General features: G+C 38.3%; 1 protein-coding gene across 12 annotated transcripts in view; it reads right to left on the bottom strand.

The window, feature by feature from the left end:
* FABP7 (fatty acid binding protein 7) overlaps positions 1–22,148 on the bottom strand; it is a 187,413-nt gene that overhangs the window by 41,475 nt on the left and 123,790 nt on the right. For all 12 annotated transcript variants that reach the window (XM_058307354.2, XM_058307355.2, XM_071218645.1 and 9 more), the window contains one exon: positions 14,231–14,407. In XM_058307354.2, the coding sequence (XP_058163337.1) occupies positions 14,231–14,399 (169 nt within the window). In that variant the 5' untranslated portion in view covers positions 14,400–14,407. The remainder of the gene's footprint in view (positions 1–14,230; positions 14,408–22,148) is intronic.

Below are 22,148 nucleotides of genomic sequence, written 5' to 3'. Positions count from 1 at the left end.
GACATGAAGACATTCCTAACAGCTTTTGTTAGTTGCCACCCTTTTCCCAGTTACCAAGAATAAGGCACAAAATAGTTTCCTTTACATAACTGAAGGAAAATGGGAGGAGTTTGATAGCTTCATCCCATTGAGTCACTGCTCAAAAAAATAAAAATAAATCTGTAAGTTTTCCAAGTGACTTCAGGAAAAGGTCCAGAAGCCTCATCCTGTCTTTGGGTATCTCTAGAATCCATTCGGAATCTCATTTCCAACTTTATTTTCCACTACTTCTTTCTGCAACCTCAGTGCCACACCAGCCCCTTATCTCCAAACGTGCCTTAGCCATTTCTTTCTCCATGTCTGAAGCTCTCTTCTAGTTCCTGCTCATCCCCATCCCCAAGTGCATCCATCCTATCACCTCCCCCCGTTTCCACACCTAGAAGCGGCCCCCACTCGCCATGCCTTGCTTGCAGCACATTTCCACGCACTGCATTGCCCATCCTCTGTGGTTGGGCGTATGTTGAGAAAAGCCACAGTGTTCTGAATGAGCTCCCAGAACATGCCAAAGGTGGGCAGCAGGTGTAGCTCCATGGCTGAGTACCTGCTTCATGCCATAGGTTTAATCCCTGGTACCTAAAAAAAAAAAAAGCCCCAAGAGGGTGGAACATCCTCCTCCCTTTTCCCTCTGGCCATGGTTGCCAGAAGATCTAAGAATATGGACTAGATTGGGTAAGGAGTAACAGGAAGATTATTCCAAGGAGTGAAAGTTCCAAGGGAGGGGAATGTCCTGTGGTCACCAGCTAGTCAGATGGGAGGGCTCGTTACCAAGCGTAGCATGGTGCAGAAGGGCACATGAGAGGTGTAACTGCCTCTTTCCCTCGGTCAAGGAAGCCAGAGGGGAGAGCGAGGTCAAGCTTGGGGAAGGCACTCATTAACACACAGTGAATGAATGAAAGCAGTTTAATCAAAGTTTTAGATGTTATTTGCTACAGGGATTCTGATCATTTAATTAGTGCTGAGAATTATTACTCATTCATAGAGCATGCCAATTGTGAAGACTATAGAGTCTGTACATAATGTCCAGTCTGTCTCCTCAGTTGGAAAAGTGAAATAAGTTGCCCAGGAAAAAGTAACACAACAAAATGTCGGTGAATTTGCTCACATGTTAAAAACACATATTGCTACCACTACTGAAAATGAACTTTATTCTTTCCAAAAAAAATCTTTTTAAAATGTGTCCTGAAATCATAGACTATCAGAATGAGGTAGAACTTAGAGGGCTTTTCATTAAGCCCATTTTATATATAAGAATACTGAAGTTCTGAGAAATCAAACCATGTGTGAATGGAAAAGAATCACTCCTTTGGATTTCCTGTCATTCTCAGTAGCATTTATATAGCCATTGGGTCTCATTATCTGCAATGGATAAAGTAGCTGGATAAGTTATATTCCAGTTTATGGCCTTTAATGGACCAACCCCCTCTTCCTTCCACTATCTCCTGGTCCACCCTCTAAATTTCATCTGCTGTAGGGAAGAGGATTTTCCCACCAGAAGAAGGTGAGTACTCACTTTAATTACCAGTGTATGAACAAAAACACCTGGGGAGAAGGCCCAAGATGGGCTCAAGAGATGGAAGGTCATCTTGGATGTGGGAAGTGAGGAGAGAATGGGTAGGATGATGGCACCTATTAAGTGCAGGCTGGTGCAAAAAAGCAGAAAGAAATTGCTGAGAACTTGGACCTAAAACAACATATTAGTTTCTTGTTCTCCCTCTCTATGTAGACTCCCAGCTTTGACAAGGGGCATCAAGAGTAAACTCATTCCCATGCTTAGACCAAAGCCTTAAAAGAGGTGGTATAGCTCAGGGATGGCAAGAAGGGGGTGACATCATTGGAAGTCAAAGAAACCAAAGGGAAAAGAGAAGCTGTGTGTCCATGGGGAGGGCGGTGTAGACTGCAGCTGAATTCTGCACCTGCAGTCTCCTTCAAATCAACTTAATCAGAGACATTCTTGTCTTTAAGCTCACCTTCAACTTCAGTCTTTACCTTAAGCTTTCAACTGACCTGTGCCTAGGTTTCCTCAGCTCACAGTGGGGTTTTTCTGAGAATTAAGAGAGAAAACATGGGTAAACCTCTGAGAACATGTCTGGCACATGGTCATCACTGTGTAAGTACTTGCTTTCATTTCGGGATCTGGTACAAGGTAGTGGTTAAAGGCACAGATTCTAGAGCCAAACTACTTAGGTTCAAAACGCAGCTTTGCCATTCACTAACGTGACCTTGGGCTAAGACTTCTCTTGATCCGTTTTTTTCATGTGTAGGGCTGTTGAAAGTAAGTGCAAACATATAAGGCACCAGGGACAGTTTTATATGCATGTTAAGCACCATATTAGAGTTAGTGCTATTATTTGCCCCTTCCCATCACTGCCTAGCCACACGTGACCCATCACTAAATAGGGAACTTGTCCAGGAAAAGCTCTCCAGAGATGCCAAGACACTGTGCTCAGGCCTCTAACCCATTACGCCCCAACATGCACCTGGCCAGGACAATTTTGCCTTTGTAAATGCAACTTTCCCACAGAACTGTCAGCAGCATTTATGGGAAAAGGTTTCCCTAATTCTCTTTCTGCCCTTAGAAGACAAGGAATGATCACTTAATTACCCTCATTCTGTTTTCATGAAACTCTTCTTTCTCCTAAGTGGAGGAGGAAACTGTTGAGTAATAAAAGGTATTTTAATTAAATCAAGTAATAAAGCCACACATTCACAAATGCTGTATTTGGGTTCAAATTTTGGGGGAACTTTCAAAGTCTAAACTCTAAAGTCAAAGCTTAAAATAGTACTTTTAACTTGAAAGACATCAAAGGTTTATTTTTAATCAAAGATTCAACAAGAACTCATAACTGTTTAGAATTTGATTGTAATGAATAAAACTTTTGTGCATTTATCTTAAAATTTTTTTAAAAAAAGATCCAGTTGACTCTCATTGTACAGAAAAAGGAGCTCTTTGTCATGGGGGGGGGGGAGGGGGGACCTTTGCATTCCTAAGTGTATTCTTAATATGTATTAGAGCACCCTCTTCTGGTATCTGAAGAACATAAGCTATCCTAAAAAGTCAATAGCCAGAGACTAGCACATTTTCTTTCTAAACTCTTTCTGGATAAAATTTTATTTTAAATACTACAGTTTTTGTTTTCTTGTGAGTTTTTCCTTTATTGTTGTTCTGCTTTTGTAATAATCTTTACCAACAAATATAGCAGAATTGGTAAAACAAGCTGAAAACCATGATTTTTAAAACTGGCATTGTGGGCCAGTAAGAAGTGTAGTGGTGCACCACCTAGTGTTGATTTTGTGTAATTCTTGCAAATAAGAATTAAAGACGTGTGCTGAAGAGGAAAATAATTTACCCAAAGCATACAGTCAATTTAGGTCAAATCCTGGAACCAAGCCCACATTTTTTTACTGTCAGCCCCATGCTTTTTCTTCCATTGTTCTCCACAATTTTTTTAATATCAAAGGAAGTAGTGTTTTAAAAGGAAAATACCTTATGTAATGGAAATCCAATTTAGGTGGAAAAGTTGATTATAAAGCAGGAATATTTGAATACCTAGTATATCTAAAACACCCTAAGAGCCTTTACAGAACTGCCAAAGTCAATCCCATAGACTTGAAAGTAGAGCAAGACTTTTTATTCTCATTTATTGGAGAATGGCTGGGTTTCTGTAGCGATCCTACTCTAGGGATGCAGATGCTTCTCTGACACCAGTACGGTCAAACATTATTCAACCTCTGAAATACATCTACACAGAACAATTTGCCTATGTGGCCCTACTTTTAAGGTATTCATAGTTCATGCCAGATTGCTTTTGCATTTCCCGAAGGATGTCAGCGTCCTCTTGTTACAATTACCTCCAGCCGCAGGACCAATGAGAAATGTGGTGTCTCTTTTTTTCAGTTCAGCCTCCATCCTCTTTGCCTGACTTTCAGGTGCTCCCTCCCACCACACACAGCCATAGCCTCCTGTCAACTCTGCATCCCTTCAGGGGCCTCCAAGTTAATAGCAAATCAGATTAAAAAAAAAAACTTCTCTGGAATATGGTACAATGTGACTGGATGAAGGAGCAAATGAATGAATGAATATAAAAAATAGTTAAAATCATTTATGCTAAGATATCAATGTCTCATGATGGTTTATGTGTTATTCCTCTTGTAGACAAGTTTTAAAATTTCCTAGGAATCCTGAGTAGAATTCAGAAATATAATAAAGTTCATGAATGAGAGAGGCCTTTTGGTACAGGAGAGGCACATTTTGACTCAGAGCGTTGCTTCTTTCTTGTGTGAATTCCCATAAGGCACTCCCTGAATCCAGTTCTTTCATCTGTAAAATGGGAAACATTAACACCAGGTTGCATGGTTCCTGTTACGATGCTGCTGAAGTATCTATTATGACACTTAATAATCAGCAGTCTCTTGAAGTATGGCTATAATAATTATTATATTGATATGTGCCTAAGCTGTCCAAGCTGGAAAAACCAAAGCTAACACATCATAATTATTTTTGCAAGTAGGACATGTTTCCCCTCAGGAGTAAGCAACAGTATTCACATTCTAAGAATGTCCAAATCTTTCTGGATCAGATCATTTAAATATCGCTGGGTGCATGACCTCAAATGGTTTCTTTTTGTTCTCCTCCTCATTTGTGCAGTCATGTTTCCAAACAGGCATGTTATGGCTTTACTGTTCCCTTTTGTCCTGGTATCTGACAGTATTAAGACTTTACAGCTGTTGACTAAGCAAGTGGCTAATACAAAGACAATTGCAAAAATGGGTATGGAGACTCTAACAAGCCCCAACTAAGTAGCTTTGTTGAAAGTGTCTACTTGTTATTGAAAAATACCATAGGTTCCCACAAATAGCTTGATTTTTTTAAAATTGGTAGGCGACTTTAATTTTTGTCCTTAAACTACTATATCCTTCTTGTTCTCCTTTAATTGCTTTCCTTCTCAGCAAATATCTCCCTCTCTATATATATGTATATTCCTCTTGTTGGCAAATATTCTTAGTCAACAAGCATGATACCTGTGTAATACAAAATATTGACAATGAGACATTTGTGTGTGCACTATGATGAACCAATGATACAAGATATAAATCATTCTAAATATATGCCATTACTAGTACATAATGCAGTGGGAGGAGGGATGTGGCCTAAATTCTGGTCTTCTAAATGAGAGACTAATACCTTATCAAAGCAGGACCCAAGAGCATTGTTACCTTATTTTTACATTTTCATGGTACAAATTACTCACTTAAATATTGACTCAAAACTGGATTGTTGCAGTAACTGTCATAAATAGTTCATACAGTGAACTATTGTTAAAATGCACTCAGTATCACCTGTCAGGTGCTCATTAGCATGGTTAAACTGGCAATAATGTCATTTTCCACCCCAGTGCCTTCGACCAATATCAAGAAGTGGATGTTTGTGGACGAAAAGCTGAATTAATAAATCTAGCTGCCCACCAACTCCACCACAAGAATAAAATATGGTGACAATAACAATGATGATGATGAGAGCTAATTTTTATTGAATAATTATTCTTTGCTAGGCATTATATCAAATGTTACATGTGATGTCTCATTTACTGCTCCCAGCCACCCTATGAGATATGTACTATTATTAATAACATTTTACAGAAGTTAAGACTGAGGCTTAGTAACATGAAGTAAATGTCCTAAGATCACACAGCTAATGAGCAACATAGCTAGAATTCAAACTGAGGTAATGTGAACCCAAATTCTTGACAGTTTAACTCTACTTCAGGGTTTCTCAACCTCAGAACTAGTGACATTTGGGGATGGACAATTTTGGTGGGCGGCTGCCTTGTTCACTGTAGGATTGTCTAGCAGCTTAGCAGCACCCCTGACCTTTGCCCACTAGATGCCAGTAACACCCTCCTTTACCCTCTCCTCCTCAATTGTGATAGTCGAAAATGCCTCCAGGCATCGTCAAATGTCCCTAAGGGGCAAAACTGTCATGGAGTGAAAACTACTACTCTACTCATATTATTAAATCACGTTCAGAAATATAAGTTTATTGATTTTGATGCATTGCATTATATATTAAATTAGTGGTGCACATAAAATACTACTTTTGATTATTTTAAAAAGAATAGTTTATATTTGAAAACTTCAAACAATCAGGTTCTTTGATATTTATTCCTTTGGTACATAAAGATGAAAAGGTAAGCTTTGTCAATGAAATTAATAAGCAGGCTGTGATACATATCATGACTATTAATTTCCTTCTTTTTACAATGGGTTGACATTTTCCACCTGGTATACTTTAGAATATAAAGTAAGAGAGAGTTGTATCAGTTATAAGTTTAATAGTGAAGGAGTTTATTAGATTACTGGGTACAGACATGGTCTAAGTCAACCATCAAATAAAATATTACTGCATGCATATATACCTGAAAATGGAAATCAATTATTAGTCATTTTTTTAAAAAAAATCAGAGTTCTATTATTTTCCTGAAATGTCTATAAATCAATATTTACTAAAACTTTGGTTTAGCTTTTGTTCTTTTGAAATACATACTTAAATATATATTGAAAGCAAGCATTTTGCTATTTCTACCTATATCATTCATTAACTATTTAAGTGCCTACTGCTGTGGTTAGCTACTTTAGGAAAAACATAAAAATTTATGTCTGCATTCCCGAGGGAATTATTTAATAATAACTCATACATACACAAAAGCCCCAAGAATAAAAAAAGACCATGTAAGCAAGCAGAAAAGTGCTTCGTGTAATTCACAAAGTAAAACATACACACACGTGTGTGCATATGCATGCACAAAAAAAACAAAGTTAAGGAAGATAGTAAAATTCATTTAATAAGCATGTTCTACATAAATAATTTGTCACAAATGTTTCATTTTAAGGGTCTACATGAAAAATCACAGTATGCACAGACTGGAAGCAAAATTATGACACAAAAACAGCCCAGAGATGTTCATGTGTCAGAACATGAACCTTTCCAAATCTTAAGGTTTGGGGGGAAAATCTGGATTCATTTTTTTATTAAAAACACATACTCTATCCAAGTGATTTTGACCGTTCTTTCTTCTCACCAAAATACCTAATTTCCTACAAACAATGATAAATTTCTAACTTAATGGTGCTTGATTTAAACTTCCCAAGAAATGGTCTACCTATTGCCATAAAAATGGAATTAAAAATACCTCTGGATAATATTTAATCCTAAAGAGAACATTGGATTTTGTTGGGTTTCTAGACAATGGTATGTATTGAAGTGATCACACATTCTTTACCTTTTTCTTCAGTGCAATTTGGAAATAACCTGCCTTTTATAGCTATAATGGACATAATGATTACAATTCAAGTGAATAACATCACTACTAAATCATCTAACACACACATGTTGCTGCAATGTTACCACAGTTACTACCAGATCAAATGTCTCAGAACCACTAAGCCTTTAGACTTGCACAAATTCAGCACTTGATAGGTTATGAGCCTTTATTTTCTTCCTTTTTGGGGCTTTCAGATTGGTCTTGTGTTGTTCCTTCCACTTGCTCTTTTACATCTGAAAAAATAAATATTTTTCATTTGTTGGGAATTGAATCATGTCCCTATTAAAGGCGTTTACAGGCCCCAAGGGCCAGTAGTGTGGGTGTGAACCCATTTGTAAATAGGACCTTTGAAGATGTTATTAGTTGAGGTTGAATAAGAACTGAGTAAGAGTTGGCCTTAATCCACTATGGCTGAAGTCTTTACATGTGAAGGGAATTGGACACAGAGGAGAAGCCCTAGGGAGCAGCCAGGAAGCTGGAAGTCAATGGAGCCAAGAAGAGAAAGAAGACACGGCTATGTGCATTGCTGTGTGACAGAAAAGCCACGGAACTCCAAAGGTTGCCAGCTTTCCAAAAGATACTGATCCTGAGAAGAAGCAAGCCTTCTAACCTCTGAAGTTGTGAGCTAATAAATTCCTTTTGCAAAGCCAACACTTTGTATGGTCTTTGTTTTAGCAGCTGGAAAACTGAAACATCATTCATCTAAGAATATACTGAAATATATACATTTTTTATTATAGTGGAATAATAAAAATTGTGTTTTTTTCTTCTTTATCCACCCTAGTCATTTTCTATTTGACTATGATTTATTTTTCCCTCAATCCAGATGTGGAAACTACACAAAGAGAGACTTGTGTAGATTTGGGAATCTATTTTCTCCTAATAACTGCCTCTTCTTTTCTCCAGAATAATAAATAGCAAACATGTCTATATAAGTTAGTATGTGCCAGTAGTCTTCCATGGTATTATTACAATTTCCATTTACAAATGAGTAAACTGAGGCACAAGCAGGTTAGATGGCTTGCCCAAAATCACCATAAGGTAGTGGCAGACCCACATTCTGGACCAGGGTCAACTGGCTCCTTAGTCCCCATCCTTAACCATCTCCCTCTGCTGGGTCATATTATTTCTGACTTTCTCACACTTCCTACCCCATGGGGTGGGTGGTGGAGGAAGAACAATCAGACAGGAGTGCCCTCAACTTTCTGCCACCAAACCTCTAGCGCCCCCTGCTGTCTTCCCTTATTCCTTCTGGGCTCCCTGTTGTCACAGTGGAAGATGTGCCCCTCAGGAATGGCTACGTAATTCATGGAATCTAGTGGAAACTGAAAACGTAGCATCCCTTATTCAAAAATTATAAAAAATTGCAAGACGGCAATCATGGAGCAGTAAACCAAGTGTGGGTCTCACACTTTTGGAGCTGGTCCTGGTGCTGCTCCTAGCCCAGGATTAAACGCCTCCTTGGTCCCAGACCCTTTCCATCAGGAAGCAGACTCTAAGGATCGCCCCCACCCTCTCTCATTTCACCCAACTTTTTCTCTCTTCTGATTCTTCCATTACCTCAAGCCACTATTGTCTTCAAACAAACCCCTTTTTTGACTTGAATTTTTCCACTTACTGTCTTTCTTTTCCCCTTTAAAATGTATCATTTTTTGCTGTCTCTGTTTAAAAATAAAACATTTACGTCTCTACTAACCCCCTCCCCACATCTACTCCTTCCAAGGTGTCAATGGCTTCTTTGAGGGTAAATCTGACGGAGTTCTACTCCCTTCCTCAATTTTCATTCAGAAAATATTTATTAAGTATGAACTATTTGCCAAGCAATGAACAAAGCATTAGATCCAGGACTTCGGGAACTTCTGGTGAAGGATATGGACAACAAAGTAAGTAAAACATATGGTCTGTGAGACAGTGATGAGCACGGAGGAGGAAATCAAAGGAGTGAGGAATAGGAAACATGGAGAAGTGCTAGGGCCTGCAGGTGGCGATTTTAGACAGGGTGGTCTGGGGGTGCCTCAATGAAAGGGGCAGTTTGAGTAAAGATCTGAGAAGAAGAGGGAGTTGGCCATCAGGATAGCAGGGAGAAGGGAACCCCAAACAGAGGAAAAGGAAGGTCAATGTGCAGGAGGGAAGTACAAGGAGGAGAGTATAGCTGAAGAAGGAGAGAGAAGGAAAAAGAAAAGTAGGGTCAGAAAAGTACTAGGAGGCCAGATCTTGTTGGTGAAAAATGGTAGATTTCTGGGTCAGTTTTGAAAGAGATAATCTGTTGAGTGTGAATCTTAACATCTTGTTCAGGATTTTCTGATAAAATATGAAACATGTTTCCAAACGCTTCCTATACCAGTCTCAAAAAATTTTTTTTTGCTTTGAAATGTGAAAGTGAATGCTTAGAAATATACTGACAGAGGACTGAAGAAGAAAGGAAACAAACTCCTCAAAAGAAGGTTATGATTACTGTGAAATTTGTATTGCAATATGAATGAAAGGTAAACGGGTAGTTTAAAAAAGTCTGCAATTGATGCAAAGAACAAAAACACAACACAAGGATGAAATAAGAAAACTGCTTTAAAAATGACTGCTCTGATTTATTTTAACCCTGTACTAATTAAAAGTGTAATTCAGTAAATTGTTCAAGTGGTATGCTGCTTAAAGGACACTTGGTTTCAACTACTTACTGACTGAATTACTTCTTTGCATCAATTACTTATCGAATTCATTGTTATAACACAGTGCAATGTTTTCAAAGAGTGTCTCAGAGAATAAGAATTCTGTGAGATGCTTCTTCAAAGATAGTCAAATAAATGAGGGAAGTGCTGCATGTCCCCTCCTTAGAGGATTGTAGGAAAACAGCATGTTAAAGGCTCTATAATAAAGGCTCTGAGAAATTGTTATATAAAAAAGAAATGCAAAAGGCCAATTATGTCTAAGCCAGCAATTCCAAAATTATTTTGTATGTGACACATTAAAATCCAACAAGAATTTCCATGAAACATTCTGAAAGAAAAGTTAGTGTAATGGGAAAGATGAAGGCCTGGAAGCCAGAGATTCTGCCATCACCTAACTCTATGAGCTTGGACAAGTCTCTTAATCTTCCCCAGGACTTAATTATGGTCATATCTATACAGTAAAAGAGTGGACTTTCTAAGGTTCCTTCTCTTTGCATTCAAATTAAAAGATAATCTATGCTTGTCAGTTATAATTTCATTTGCACTGCTTTTCCCTCTATCATCTGAGAAGCATTTTGAAAATATATTTTGAATATTCCAAAGTCTACATCTCTGAATAGTTTTCACTCTGTACACCAAACCTATATGTCAATCTCCTTTACAGACTTGTTCATTTAGATGTTTCATAGGCATCACAAATGGAATATGGAGAAAACACAAATCTTCACTTCCCCTACTGCCAAAACCTTCCCTTTTTGGGGCTTCCCCATTCTCACACTTTCTACCCCAGTGTAATATGGCATCCCCCATCCAACCACCCACTTGTTCTAAGAGTTAGCTTCCATTTCTCTCTTTTCCTCATTTCCTGTACATCCAACCCATCAGCAATTTTGACTGGTTTTGTCTCCAAAATAAATCCCAGATTCATCTACCTTTCTCTATCTTCACGACCTATTCAAAGCCATCATCAGTTCCTGCTGGACTACTGCAGTGTTTCCAAGCGTAAACGGTTAACAAAGCCCCTTCTGTTTCTCAAAGGACAAATCTGAGTTGGAGTTAATTTTCTAGCTATTACTCTGGAAACCAGATACAGGAAAAATATCAGCCTGGTTACTGGGCTTACGGCAAAAATGATCTGACACCAAATGTGCTTTCTGGTTGGTCTTGTGAGTCTGAATGTTTAATTAAGCCTAAAATGTTTCCCTAATGGGGGTTGTGTCTCCTAATCCAACTATTCCCATTATTGCTCTTCTACAATCCGTTCTCCACCTAACAGACAGAGTGAACATCTTAAACATAAACGAGACATCACTCCCCTGCTGAAAATCCTCACACTGAGAATAAAATACAATGTCTTCACCCAAGTTTATAAAGTCCTACAAGACCTAGCCCATTTATCTCTCCCTCACACCCACTGCACTCAAGCCACAGCACCCGCTTTTATGTTTCTTGTCCACTTCCATCTCATGCTACCCTAAGAACATTTTACTTTGCTGCTCCTTCTACAAAGAGTGCTCTTACCTCTAATCTTCATAGGTTTGAATTATTTAGTTCCTATTCAAAGCATAGAGCTGTCATGGCTTTCCTAATTTCCCAGTCTAAAGTAGCTTCCCAATAACACTTTACCACAGCACCTTATTTTAACTCTCTGATAACACATATCCCTTCATGTTTTTCTCATGTGTTAAGACATTTGTTCACAATCTAACTCTTTCCATTGGAATATGTGATTCCTGAAAGCAGGCATTTACATCTGTCATATTCACCACTGGGCTGCCTGCTTCTAGAATAGCATCTGCCCCTTAGTGGGCCCTCAGTTGCATGATGGAAAAAACAAATAGTAAATGATGGCGGGAAGGCGGAAAAGGCCCTTTGAGATTTTTAGTTTTCTGGGCTGCCTCCCTCCATCACCTCTTACTGCTATCTACTAAGGTATCATTGTCCTCCCCACCACAGTCATTGATTTGGAAAGGAAAGATTAAAACAAAATACTTTCATGCAGGGATGTGGGACTTTGAGATTTTAGATTTTCCTTCCACCTAAGATTATTTATTAAAAACAAAATCTAAAACAACAAAAAAGCAGACTTCTCCAGAAAGATTGAAACCGTAGTGCCTGGGACAGACCCTAGCTTTTGGTTTTTATTAGAAATTGGAAGCTAATCATCTTAGAATCCTTAATAATTTGGACTATTTACACTTGAATAATGAGAAATGATAATGTAATGATAAAGCAATTATAGTTACTAAGTCTATTTCATTTTGTGTATTCTTCAACATCCAGTAATATATATGAATTGTTTTTTAGCATTTGAAGCTTCTTATTGTCTTTGAATTTATTTCAAAACAATTTGAAGGGAAATATAAAAATAAGAATACTCTATTTTCAGATAAAGGTCTATCTAGAGATAAAGGTCTATCTAGAGACTAACATAAAATGGAGAAGTCTACTAACTTTCCTACAGAGTACTTGTTCTCTTTTTTGATTACCTAAGTAGTATCAGTTAAGTCCAGTATGCGTGCTTAAGGTACGTAAAGTTTAAATAGGCTTTTATCCTAACAAGTAATTTATACTCCCTACCTCACTAGTTTAAAATGGGTTCTTCAAAAGTAACATCATGTTCTGACAATCACAATATGTTTGTAAACTTAAAAGGCCAAAAATTTTACACATTTTTTCCCTTCCTCTTTCATTTTTTCTTTCCCATAATATTTTAGGTGTCTGTTTTACTATTATCTGTATATTGTCCCATATGAAAAAATGACTTTCCTCACCAAATATTTTTTAATGAAGTGACAACCTTTGGAACAAAGGTGAGGTAACCTAGGGACTCCAGGATCTGGCCACAGTCCCTGGCTAAACGAGGACATAAGTATTTCATAGGCATCAAATCAAGAACATTTGTAACTTTACCGTAGGACACAACATCCTGAGGCAACAACTACCAAGAGCCCTCTTCTCAGGCTCATGTGAATGTGTGGATGTGCACCAGCTTCAAGTTTGCTCTTGCCTCTTTGCCATCAGAAATCAACTACTACACACACCCTGGGGCCTATAAGGGTCTACCTCAGGCATTTTGATAATGGCTTGAACTAAAATTATTTTTTATCTCTATTGTTTTAAAAGAAGAAACTCCTCTAATGCTTTATTTAAAATATATATACATATTCATATAATTATTTTTTAGAACATTAATCTCTGGAGGCTGTAAGAACTATATGCAAACAATGGAAGAAAGACTCAAGATTTTCTTTCATTGGTTTGTCAGCTCTCCCTTTATCTTCATTCTGTTTTCCACTGCTTAAAGATAATTATATTTTATATAGAGATTCACTTTAAAGGTTCTATCCCTAGTTGATAATAAACTCCCTCCTAGACCTGAGAAGCAGAAGGATTTGCAGACTACTACTGTGAAGTGGCTGGCAGAGAGAACATAGTTTTATTTCTGAGTGTTTCTGAATAGACTGTAAGCTCCTTGAGAGAAGGGATTGTATTTATTCACCTCTGCATTCCCAATAACTAACACTGTGCATGACAGTTCTAGTTTGCAAGGCAGCCAAAATCCAATATGTCAGAAGTGTGTTGGCTTTTAAAATGGGGATTTATTAGATCACAAGCTTATAATTCTGAAGCCATGAAAATGTCTACATTAAGGCATCATCAAGGCGATGCTTTCTTCCTGAAGACCGGTAGCTACCTGTGATGCTGGATTCCTCTTTGACATGGCAAGGTGCACAGCAGCATCTGCTAGTCCTTCCCTTCTCTTCTGGCTTCTTGCTTCCAGGCTTTCTCTCTCTCTCTCTTGGTATTGATCTCATTTATAAAGGACTTCAGTAAGAGTACTAAGACCCACCCAGGGCCATAACTGAACTGAAGTAATCTAATTGAAGACTCTACTTACAATAGGTTTACACCCACAGGAATGGATTAGCATTAAGAATGTACTTTTCTGAGGTACACACAGCTTCAAACCATCACAATGATTCTACACACAGCATAAATAAATAAATGTTTAGTTTCCACATACACACCAGGAGATGAAAAAGTGAAACCGTCTACTTTAGAAAGGCTGAAAAATTTACTCGGCCTTAAACCAAAGCGGAAAGATTTTAGTGACCAAGTAAGAAAAGAAGAGAGCTTTTAACTAGCTAAAAGAAAGACTGCTCCAGAGGAAAAGGCTGATTTTCGGAGGATTTTGCATCTTACCTTCCTTCATGCTTAAGGCCTGCAGTTTAAGGGGTGTGTCTGAGATTCCACCTGGAGCGACTGAACTCTGGATGTCTGGGACAGCATTCCGGCGCCCTGTTCTTGCTGAGGATGCAAAGGTGGTGACCACAGCCTCCACTTCAGTCATTTCTGATGAATCTGTCCTCATAGCAACATCTACAAAAAGAATGTGCACATGTAGAAAAGGATGAGCCTTTTCAGAGATAGATGTTCTCCAAGGTGGCTGAAAGGCACATACAGATAAAAAACACAGCTTGAGATTCTAATCAGATTCACACCCTTTGCCTAGGTCTACCGTACTTCCATTTCCACATTCACTGAATAGAGCAGGAAGTCCATGGTGTGAGCCTGATTGCCATTGATAAGCCTGAGCTGAATAAGCCACTTGGATGATTTAGCGCACAGTAATCCCTTGCCTTTTGTTTGGCTTTTCTATGGATGGATCAGCCAAACTAGGACTTGGAAGGAAATGAACACTGACCTGTTTGGTCACTTCTGTAGACGTTCCGCCCACCACTATTTGCTGTGGTGCTTTTTCAGGCTGAAACCAAATCACTATAATTTGTAGCAACCAAACAAAACCCACTATATTCCTACTTTCTATAAAAAAAGAAATCCAATTTTATCTCAAAGGCTTTTCTTTCGCCCAGAGAACTGTGTATTTTCATTTGTTCTAGTCTAAGATCTAATTTGTAACAGCTTAGTAAAAATGTTAGGGAGACTAGGACTTCTTATACATTTTCTAGCTTTCCTAAGCATCCCTGAGCTTCCTAGCAAGTGTATCTATCTAAGAAAAAAATCTAAAATGTCATAGTCACTATACAGGGAGGGAGGTAGCATATATTACTTACTCCAAAATTAATCTTCTTCCATGTTTTCTAAATGAAGCTTTCCTGAGAAGTTAGCATTGAATATCTCAAAGGCAGCAGCAGCATTTATTGAGAAACCACTAAGAGCCAGGCTCTCAGTGAGCAAAGAGCCAGGCTCTCAGTGAGCATTAAGCATATACAGGCATGGGAGGAGGATGTGGCTCAACTGATAGAGCATCCATCTACCATATGGAGGGTCCAGGGTTTGATCCCCAGGACATCCTGACCCACGTAGTAAGCTGGCCCACACACAGTGCTGTCGTGCGCAAGGAGTGTGCCCCATTAGGAGAGCTGCCCCATGTGAAAAAAGCGTAGCCTGCCCAGGAGTAGAGCCACACACACGGAGAGCTGACGGAGCAAGATGACGCAACAAAAAAGAGACGCAGTTTCCCAGTGCTGCCAGATAATGCAAGCAGATGCAGAAGAACACACAGCGAATTGACACAGACAGCAGACCAAGGGGGGAAGAGGAGAGAAATAAATAAAATAAATCTTTTTAAAAAAAAAGCATACAGGCGTGCTATACTTTGTGTCCTTAGGGCTCTTACTCTCTCAAAGGGAAGAAAGAAGGCAGATATGCAATGACAGATGATGTCAAAAGACAGAACATGCGAAGTATCATACAAGGTGTGGGAGACTGAGTTATTTACCTCAGTAAAAACATGTTCTTTATCTTAATCTGTACTCCTGTGGGTCTGAACCCATTTTGAATAGGTCCTTGTGAAGATGTTATTTTTAGTTAAGGCATTGCCAACTGAAGCAGGGTGGGCCTTAATCGGGATTGCTAGAGGCCTTATTAAAAAAAACCCAAAGCCACAGAAGCCATAAAGGGGAGGACATCACCACATGACGGGAGGCAGAAATAAGCCAAGAGATCCCAAGGATCACCAGTACCCAGCACCCTGGGAGAAAATAACCAGTTTGTGGTATTTGTGATAGTAACTCAGGCAAACTAAGTCACAAGGCATGCATATAATCATTTGTGGGACTTAAAAGAGCAGAAATACATAAACACTGTCCTTCACAGGAAAAAAACAACTTCTTCATTCTAATTGGAAGGGAGCTTCTTCTAAAAATTAACTTCAATTTAGGAAATGCTAAAATTGAAGTGAAATAGAAAATGTGGTGCCTCTGATATTAGATATGCAACTTCTTTGGTCCACACTCAAGAAACACATGTCAATCTTAATGTCTCAGGAGTACAAGAGCAGCCTGGAATTCCCTAGAAAGCAGGCATTTTAGGATTTCCCCGGATAGTCTGGTCTTTCCAGGAATCATGGGAAATTTGACAACAATGCTAAGTTTTTCAACACAACTTTGGAATCAAGCTTTCAACTATTTGATATTTGTCAACTGTTTGGCATTGACAGACAGGCTGGAGTACTATAAAGAGCACTGCACTAACAGTAAAAACAACAACAACAAAAAATAACTTGATTACAGTCTAGCAAGGTGATACTGGTTAATCCATTTCATTTCTCTGAGCCATAGTTCTTTCCCTATATAATGGGTCTAATAATTCTAATTCACAGAATTCTTGAGAAGAACAAATGAGAAAATGATATAAATATTCTACTGCCTATTTTTCAACCTTACATGAAACAACTTCCTATTGGAAATATCCTTGTGTTTTCTAGGAGGGAAACTAGCATTTATCCAATACTGCAAGAATACTTTTACATCTATATTAAATTTAAACATCCCAATAATTCTATGAGGCAGTGAAGTATAACCCTCACTTTGTGGATCTGGAAACTATAGCTCAGAGAGGTTAAGTGACTCATTCAAAATTTTTCAGTGGCTTCTCTAACACTCAGGGATATAAATTTTCCTTCAGTTTACTCTGAACACAAGATGTCATGGATAGTCACAAAAAGCCCTTCAGTCTTTTGGAAAAAATAACTTTCCTACATCTCAGGATACAACAGTTACTTTAGATTTTGTCCTTCATTAATTTTTAAACTTACGTTTGTTTTTTTTGTCACATACAACATTGATTGCTTTTGCTTGATTTTTAAAAAAGGGGTAATACATATATAAAGAACAATGTCTTGTGACATTTCAAAAATATAAAACCCATACAAAGATTAGGAAACACTACTAAGAAAAATGGAAGATAGATTAAGTTAAAAGTTATTTTAATTTTCTGAGCTTAAAAAGCTAATTATCTTTGTTTACTAACCAAGGAAGCTGACTTGTTAGCAACTCTTCCTCTTTTTCTTCTACAGAATTAGGAGAGGAATCTAAGTGAGTTCTGCTTTGTTAATTCTGAGTACTTAAAGGAGTTGTAGCCATTTGGATATTTTGAGATTTAACAGAAGTCCTTGCAAGCCCACTGCAAGTTAATTTTTCTATCACCCAGAATGCATTTCCATCTCTATTGAAAATAAACAATTTTAAGGATGCCTTAAAAAAAGACCACTATACGGTCAGCCATACATACACATGCGAGCATCTTTGCAGTCCCTGAAATACTGAAAACGCAACATCATTTTCAATGCAACACCATCTGAAGAGGACAAAGATGTTCAAGCTAAATGGAACACTGGAGGCATATAAAGAAATCCCTGCTTAGCTCCCAGTGGCTGAGAAAAGTCTTTTAATAAATGAGTATGTTAGTATATTATAAACATAATTATAATCACATGAAATTTTTGCCATCTCTTTCCTTACCAACTGAGACTATCCATGTCTTAGCTCATGGGCATTCTTTTCTCAGGCTTCCTTATTTGAAGGTATGGCTTCAAGGAGATGGATACCTTTTTACCTTTGAACCTACGTCATTTACCCCATATCTCACGGTGGAACTACTATTCATTCTGCACCAAGTAAACTTCCTACCCACCAAATTAGTTCTCTGGGGGAATGAGTCAGACTGTCAGAAAAAGCACTCAGAGTAACCAGCAAACAAAAAGGGAAAAGACATATACATATATTTGGGAAAGTCAGTGCCTTTCACATGGCTAAAAGACAGCGAGAAAGAGACACACATGGGTCTCAGCTGATAACCAAATGTTTTATCTGTCTCTCCCTGGTTCTCAATATTGTAATACCTTAGACTCGATTTCTTCAGTTCTCTGTCTACAGATCATTATTTTGTATGGTTTTTCTACTTTGGAAACAGAATATGCAATAAAGTCATGCAGATAAAATCAAAGAACTAGAACAATTGCCTCTCTCTGTGGATCAACAAAAAAAAAAACGGTAATTCTATGTAAACTCTTCCTCTTTTGTAAATTTCTCCACTTCCTCTGGTGTTTCTGTGCCTTAAGTATAAGCCAAAAGGATTTCTACTTTGTTTTTTGGCACACATTTTTTTCACTCTCATGTTCTTGCTTGATAAACTATATAGACAGAACTTTCAACAAGCATTGGTAGACACATGGAAGTTATTTTTACCACAGAGAACCGCTGTTAGCCTAAACAGAAAAAATTCAAAATGCAAGGTCCAGCTGATTTTTCCATAATCTTCCAGATAAAAGTATTGTGGAAATCTGAACACCCTTCCAGCACAAAGAAACTTATTATATTAAGATTGTTTCACTTAGAAAAATAATTTGGACTGATGTGGATAAGGATAAAATAGATTTTTTATGTAATAAACCATGTCTTCCACCCGAGTGTAGGGAGCAAGACCACTCATCCTACTCTCTTTAGCTTCCTGCTAGAAAGCTAAGCCCAATATGCACTCTCCTCAAAGGGCTGTAGGGACTGAGTTTGCCACATGGTTTCCCCCAACTTCCTGTAGATTCCCAAAGGACCATTAAGCTTTTCCCTTTACTGCATGATTTAAATGGTAATTTAGAGACCATATAGTCTAATCTTCCAAATCCAAACATTTAATTGATAAATCAAAGTAACAAAGTTTGTGTCAAGCAAAGACGTTAAGTTCAGGTGGTACTTTTCCTACTATGACCATGTTTCCCCCTGCTCCTCTCCAAAATATATTTTTAAAATTCATACTTATAAGGATTTTAAAAATAAAAACTTCATTCTACACCCCAAAAGTTTGTATATTATTGTGGTGTGTGTGTGAAGTGTAATGGGTGGTATCTGGAATAATGACTGGTATTTTCAATTCTCCTTTAGATGAGCAAAATTCTGTTTCCCTATTTATAAGTGGTTATAAACCACACCAGCCCATCCCTCCTAACTTATATCTTACATGGTTTTGACCTTTCACCCCCCTTCCCTGCTACATTTTATTTCCATCTTTCTGAGAGGTCAGAATTGGTTTGGATCAGAAGGAACCATTCTCATTCTTTTGTTGCCTCCTTACCTCAAAACCCTATCCATATTGATTTCTCCTCACTTATTTGTAACATTGTCCTTTCCAATCAGTGATTCAAGTAAACACAGTATCTTTCTAATTCATTAAGGTACTGGAATCTGCTCAAATAAATATTTGGATTTGATTTTTAAAGTATTTATTCAATACCAACTCTCTGTAAAGCCCTGTGCCAGTGCCTATGGAGTTTGGCACAGTAGGTTAGGATCCTCTGCCCTCCAGTGGGGATGTCTGGAAAGCCTGAACTTGTGCAGTCAGGAGTGGTAAATTCCAAAATAGAAAACAGGGTTTCAGAAGGAATGTAGCCCAGAGAATGACTAAGCAAATTCCAGTTGAAGGGTGTCTTCAGACTGCTCATTTCTTATCCTTACCCTTTTCCAACCGTGTTTGCACTCAAAGTGTTCCTAGAATCCAAAAGGTACTCCAAATACATAAAAGCCTGAGAATTGAATTTGCACTAATGAGAAAATGATATGATTTTGAAATTCATGTGGTAGGCTTGCACTCTGCCCTTCTCAGAGTGAACAGTAGCTAAACTGTGCAGGGGGATTTAAATGCAGGGCCTGAGAAGCCAATTCCTCTTTTTGGCAAGGAAGGTGGTTTCGGAAAGTCAAAAGACTTTTGATGACGTCAATAGGAAGGTGAGAAGGGGAAGTCAACTCTGATCACCACTGGAACAATAGAAATGTATTTGTATCCCCTGTATTTAGTACATGGATTGGCACATAACTGCTTAATAAATGGTTTATTTGTTGAGTTAGTAGGTGATAGCTATATATTATGAGCAGATAAACACAGTCAGGAGAGGCTCTTTTGATCATTGATATTCTTAATAAATATATAATAAAATTCAATTATTATATACTAAAATGGATTTTGTTATGGTAACATTAAAATAGCTTTAGAGACAGGCTGTAGAGACTAGAGGCAAGCACAATGCCTTGAGGGTGTGGGTTACAAACGATCTACTATCATTATGCAGAACACCAGTCAGTGGGAAAGTTATTACACCATCAACCAGAGCATCTGGATAGTCACAATCCTCCAAGCGAAGCCCTCTCTGGAAGGCACAAATTGATATTAAACTGTGAACATATTTTCCAACCTGAAGTCAATTACACACATTTCATCAGCTTCCCTTTGTACTCCTTTGGCACTCCTTTGGCAACTTAATAAACGCATTCCTATAGTTTCAATTTATTCAACTGCTTCTTCTTTACATTTTTATTCTCAAGAAGGGGAGAAAGTAAGCCCTGTATCATCCAGACTTATTTTCTTTGCTTGCAATTATTATTGAAAGTGCCAGGTCTATGACAAAAGTGTCCCATAATTTCTCTTCCAATGTGAAGATAACTTACAGAAATAGTTTAGATATGGGCATTTTAAATTGTGTATTTTTCAAAAAAGTTTATAACTTTCTGTTTTAGTCTGGTAGGCTGCAGAAGTGCAGATACCACAAATGGGTTGGCTTTTAACAGTGGGAATTTATTAGTTTACAACCTAATAGTTTTGAGGCTGAGAAAATGTCCAAATCAAGGAATCATCAGGCAATGCTTTTGCCCTTCCCAAAGGCCAGCTGCCAGTGATCCTGGAATCCTCTGTGACATGATAAAGCCCATGGCAGCCTCTTATGGTCTCTCCCTTCTTTTCTGGTTTTTGATGCTTTCAGCTTCTTGCTTCCATGGCTTTTTCTCTTTATTCTCTCTGCATATCCATCCTATTTATAAAGGATTCCAGCAAGAGGATTAAGACCTCTGGGCCACACCCATACCTAAATTGAAGCAACCTAATCACCAAGCCCTACTTACAGTAAGTTTACACACACATTAACATACTTTTTTGGGGTTCATACAGCTTCAAAGCATCACAGTCCACAATCTGGACCTCAAAAAGACATATTCTTTTCATAAGCAAAATACATTCATACCACTGGAATATTCCCCCAAAGTCTTAAATCATTTCAGTAACAATATATTAAGTACAAAGTCTCATCAGAATCAGTTATAGGTATGGTGCAAACCTGCACTACGTAATTCATGCATAATTTCTTGGGGCACAATTCTACTCTGGCTGTGGACCTGTGAAACTAAGAGAACAAATATACAATGGAGGGATATTCATAGGATAAATGTCCCCATTTACATAGGGAGAAATTGGAAGGAAAACGGGTCATGGGTTCAAAACAATTCCAAAACACTGCAGGGCATATTCCACTAGATTTCAAGGTCTGAGAGCCTACAGGAAAATGTTTTGTCCTTGGGGCCTGATGAAGTGAGAGCCCCATGCTTTCCAAGTGCTTGTGCAGTGGCCATGTTCTCTCCAAACAATGGGCTTCAAGCATCAAGGTGATGGCCCGGATCTAGGCTCCACCTCCTTTAAGCATCAGGGGGGTGACTGGACTCTAGGCTCCACCTTCCCCAAGTATCAGGGTGGCAGCCAGCCTCTCCACAGTCCCCCAGGCATCTGAGAAAGTTGGACAACTTCCTGAACAACCGGAAGGAAGGTGTATCCTCTCCAAGCTCCAGGGCATACTCACCTTTTCCACATTTGGGTGGGTCCACTCTTTGGCCTGAGATATCTTCAGTCCAGACCTCAGCTCCCATGGTTCTGCCTTTCAAGTCATTTGTCCTTCAGTTTGTCCCTTTTCTGTCCCTTTTAGTCCAGGCCCGCAGTGGTTCCTTTCATACAGATCTTGGAAAAAAACTGTTGGTATCCATGTCGTACACAAGGATCCAAACCA

This window comes from Dasypus novemcinctus, chromosome 11, assembly GCF_030445035.2.
Source record: "Dasypus novemcinctus isolate mDasNov1 chromosome 11, mDasNov1.1.hap2, whole genome shotgun sequence".
Lineage (NCBI taxonomy): Eukaryota > Metazoa > Chordata > Mammalia > Cingulata > Dasypodidae > Dasypus > Dasypus novemcinctus.
The sequence above is the reverse complement of the archived record's forward strand: the minus strand, read 5'-3'. Positions and strand labels throughout refer to the sequence as shown.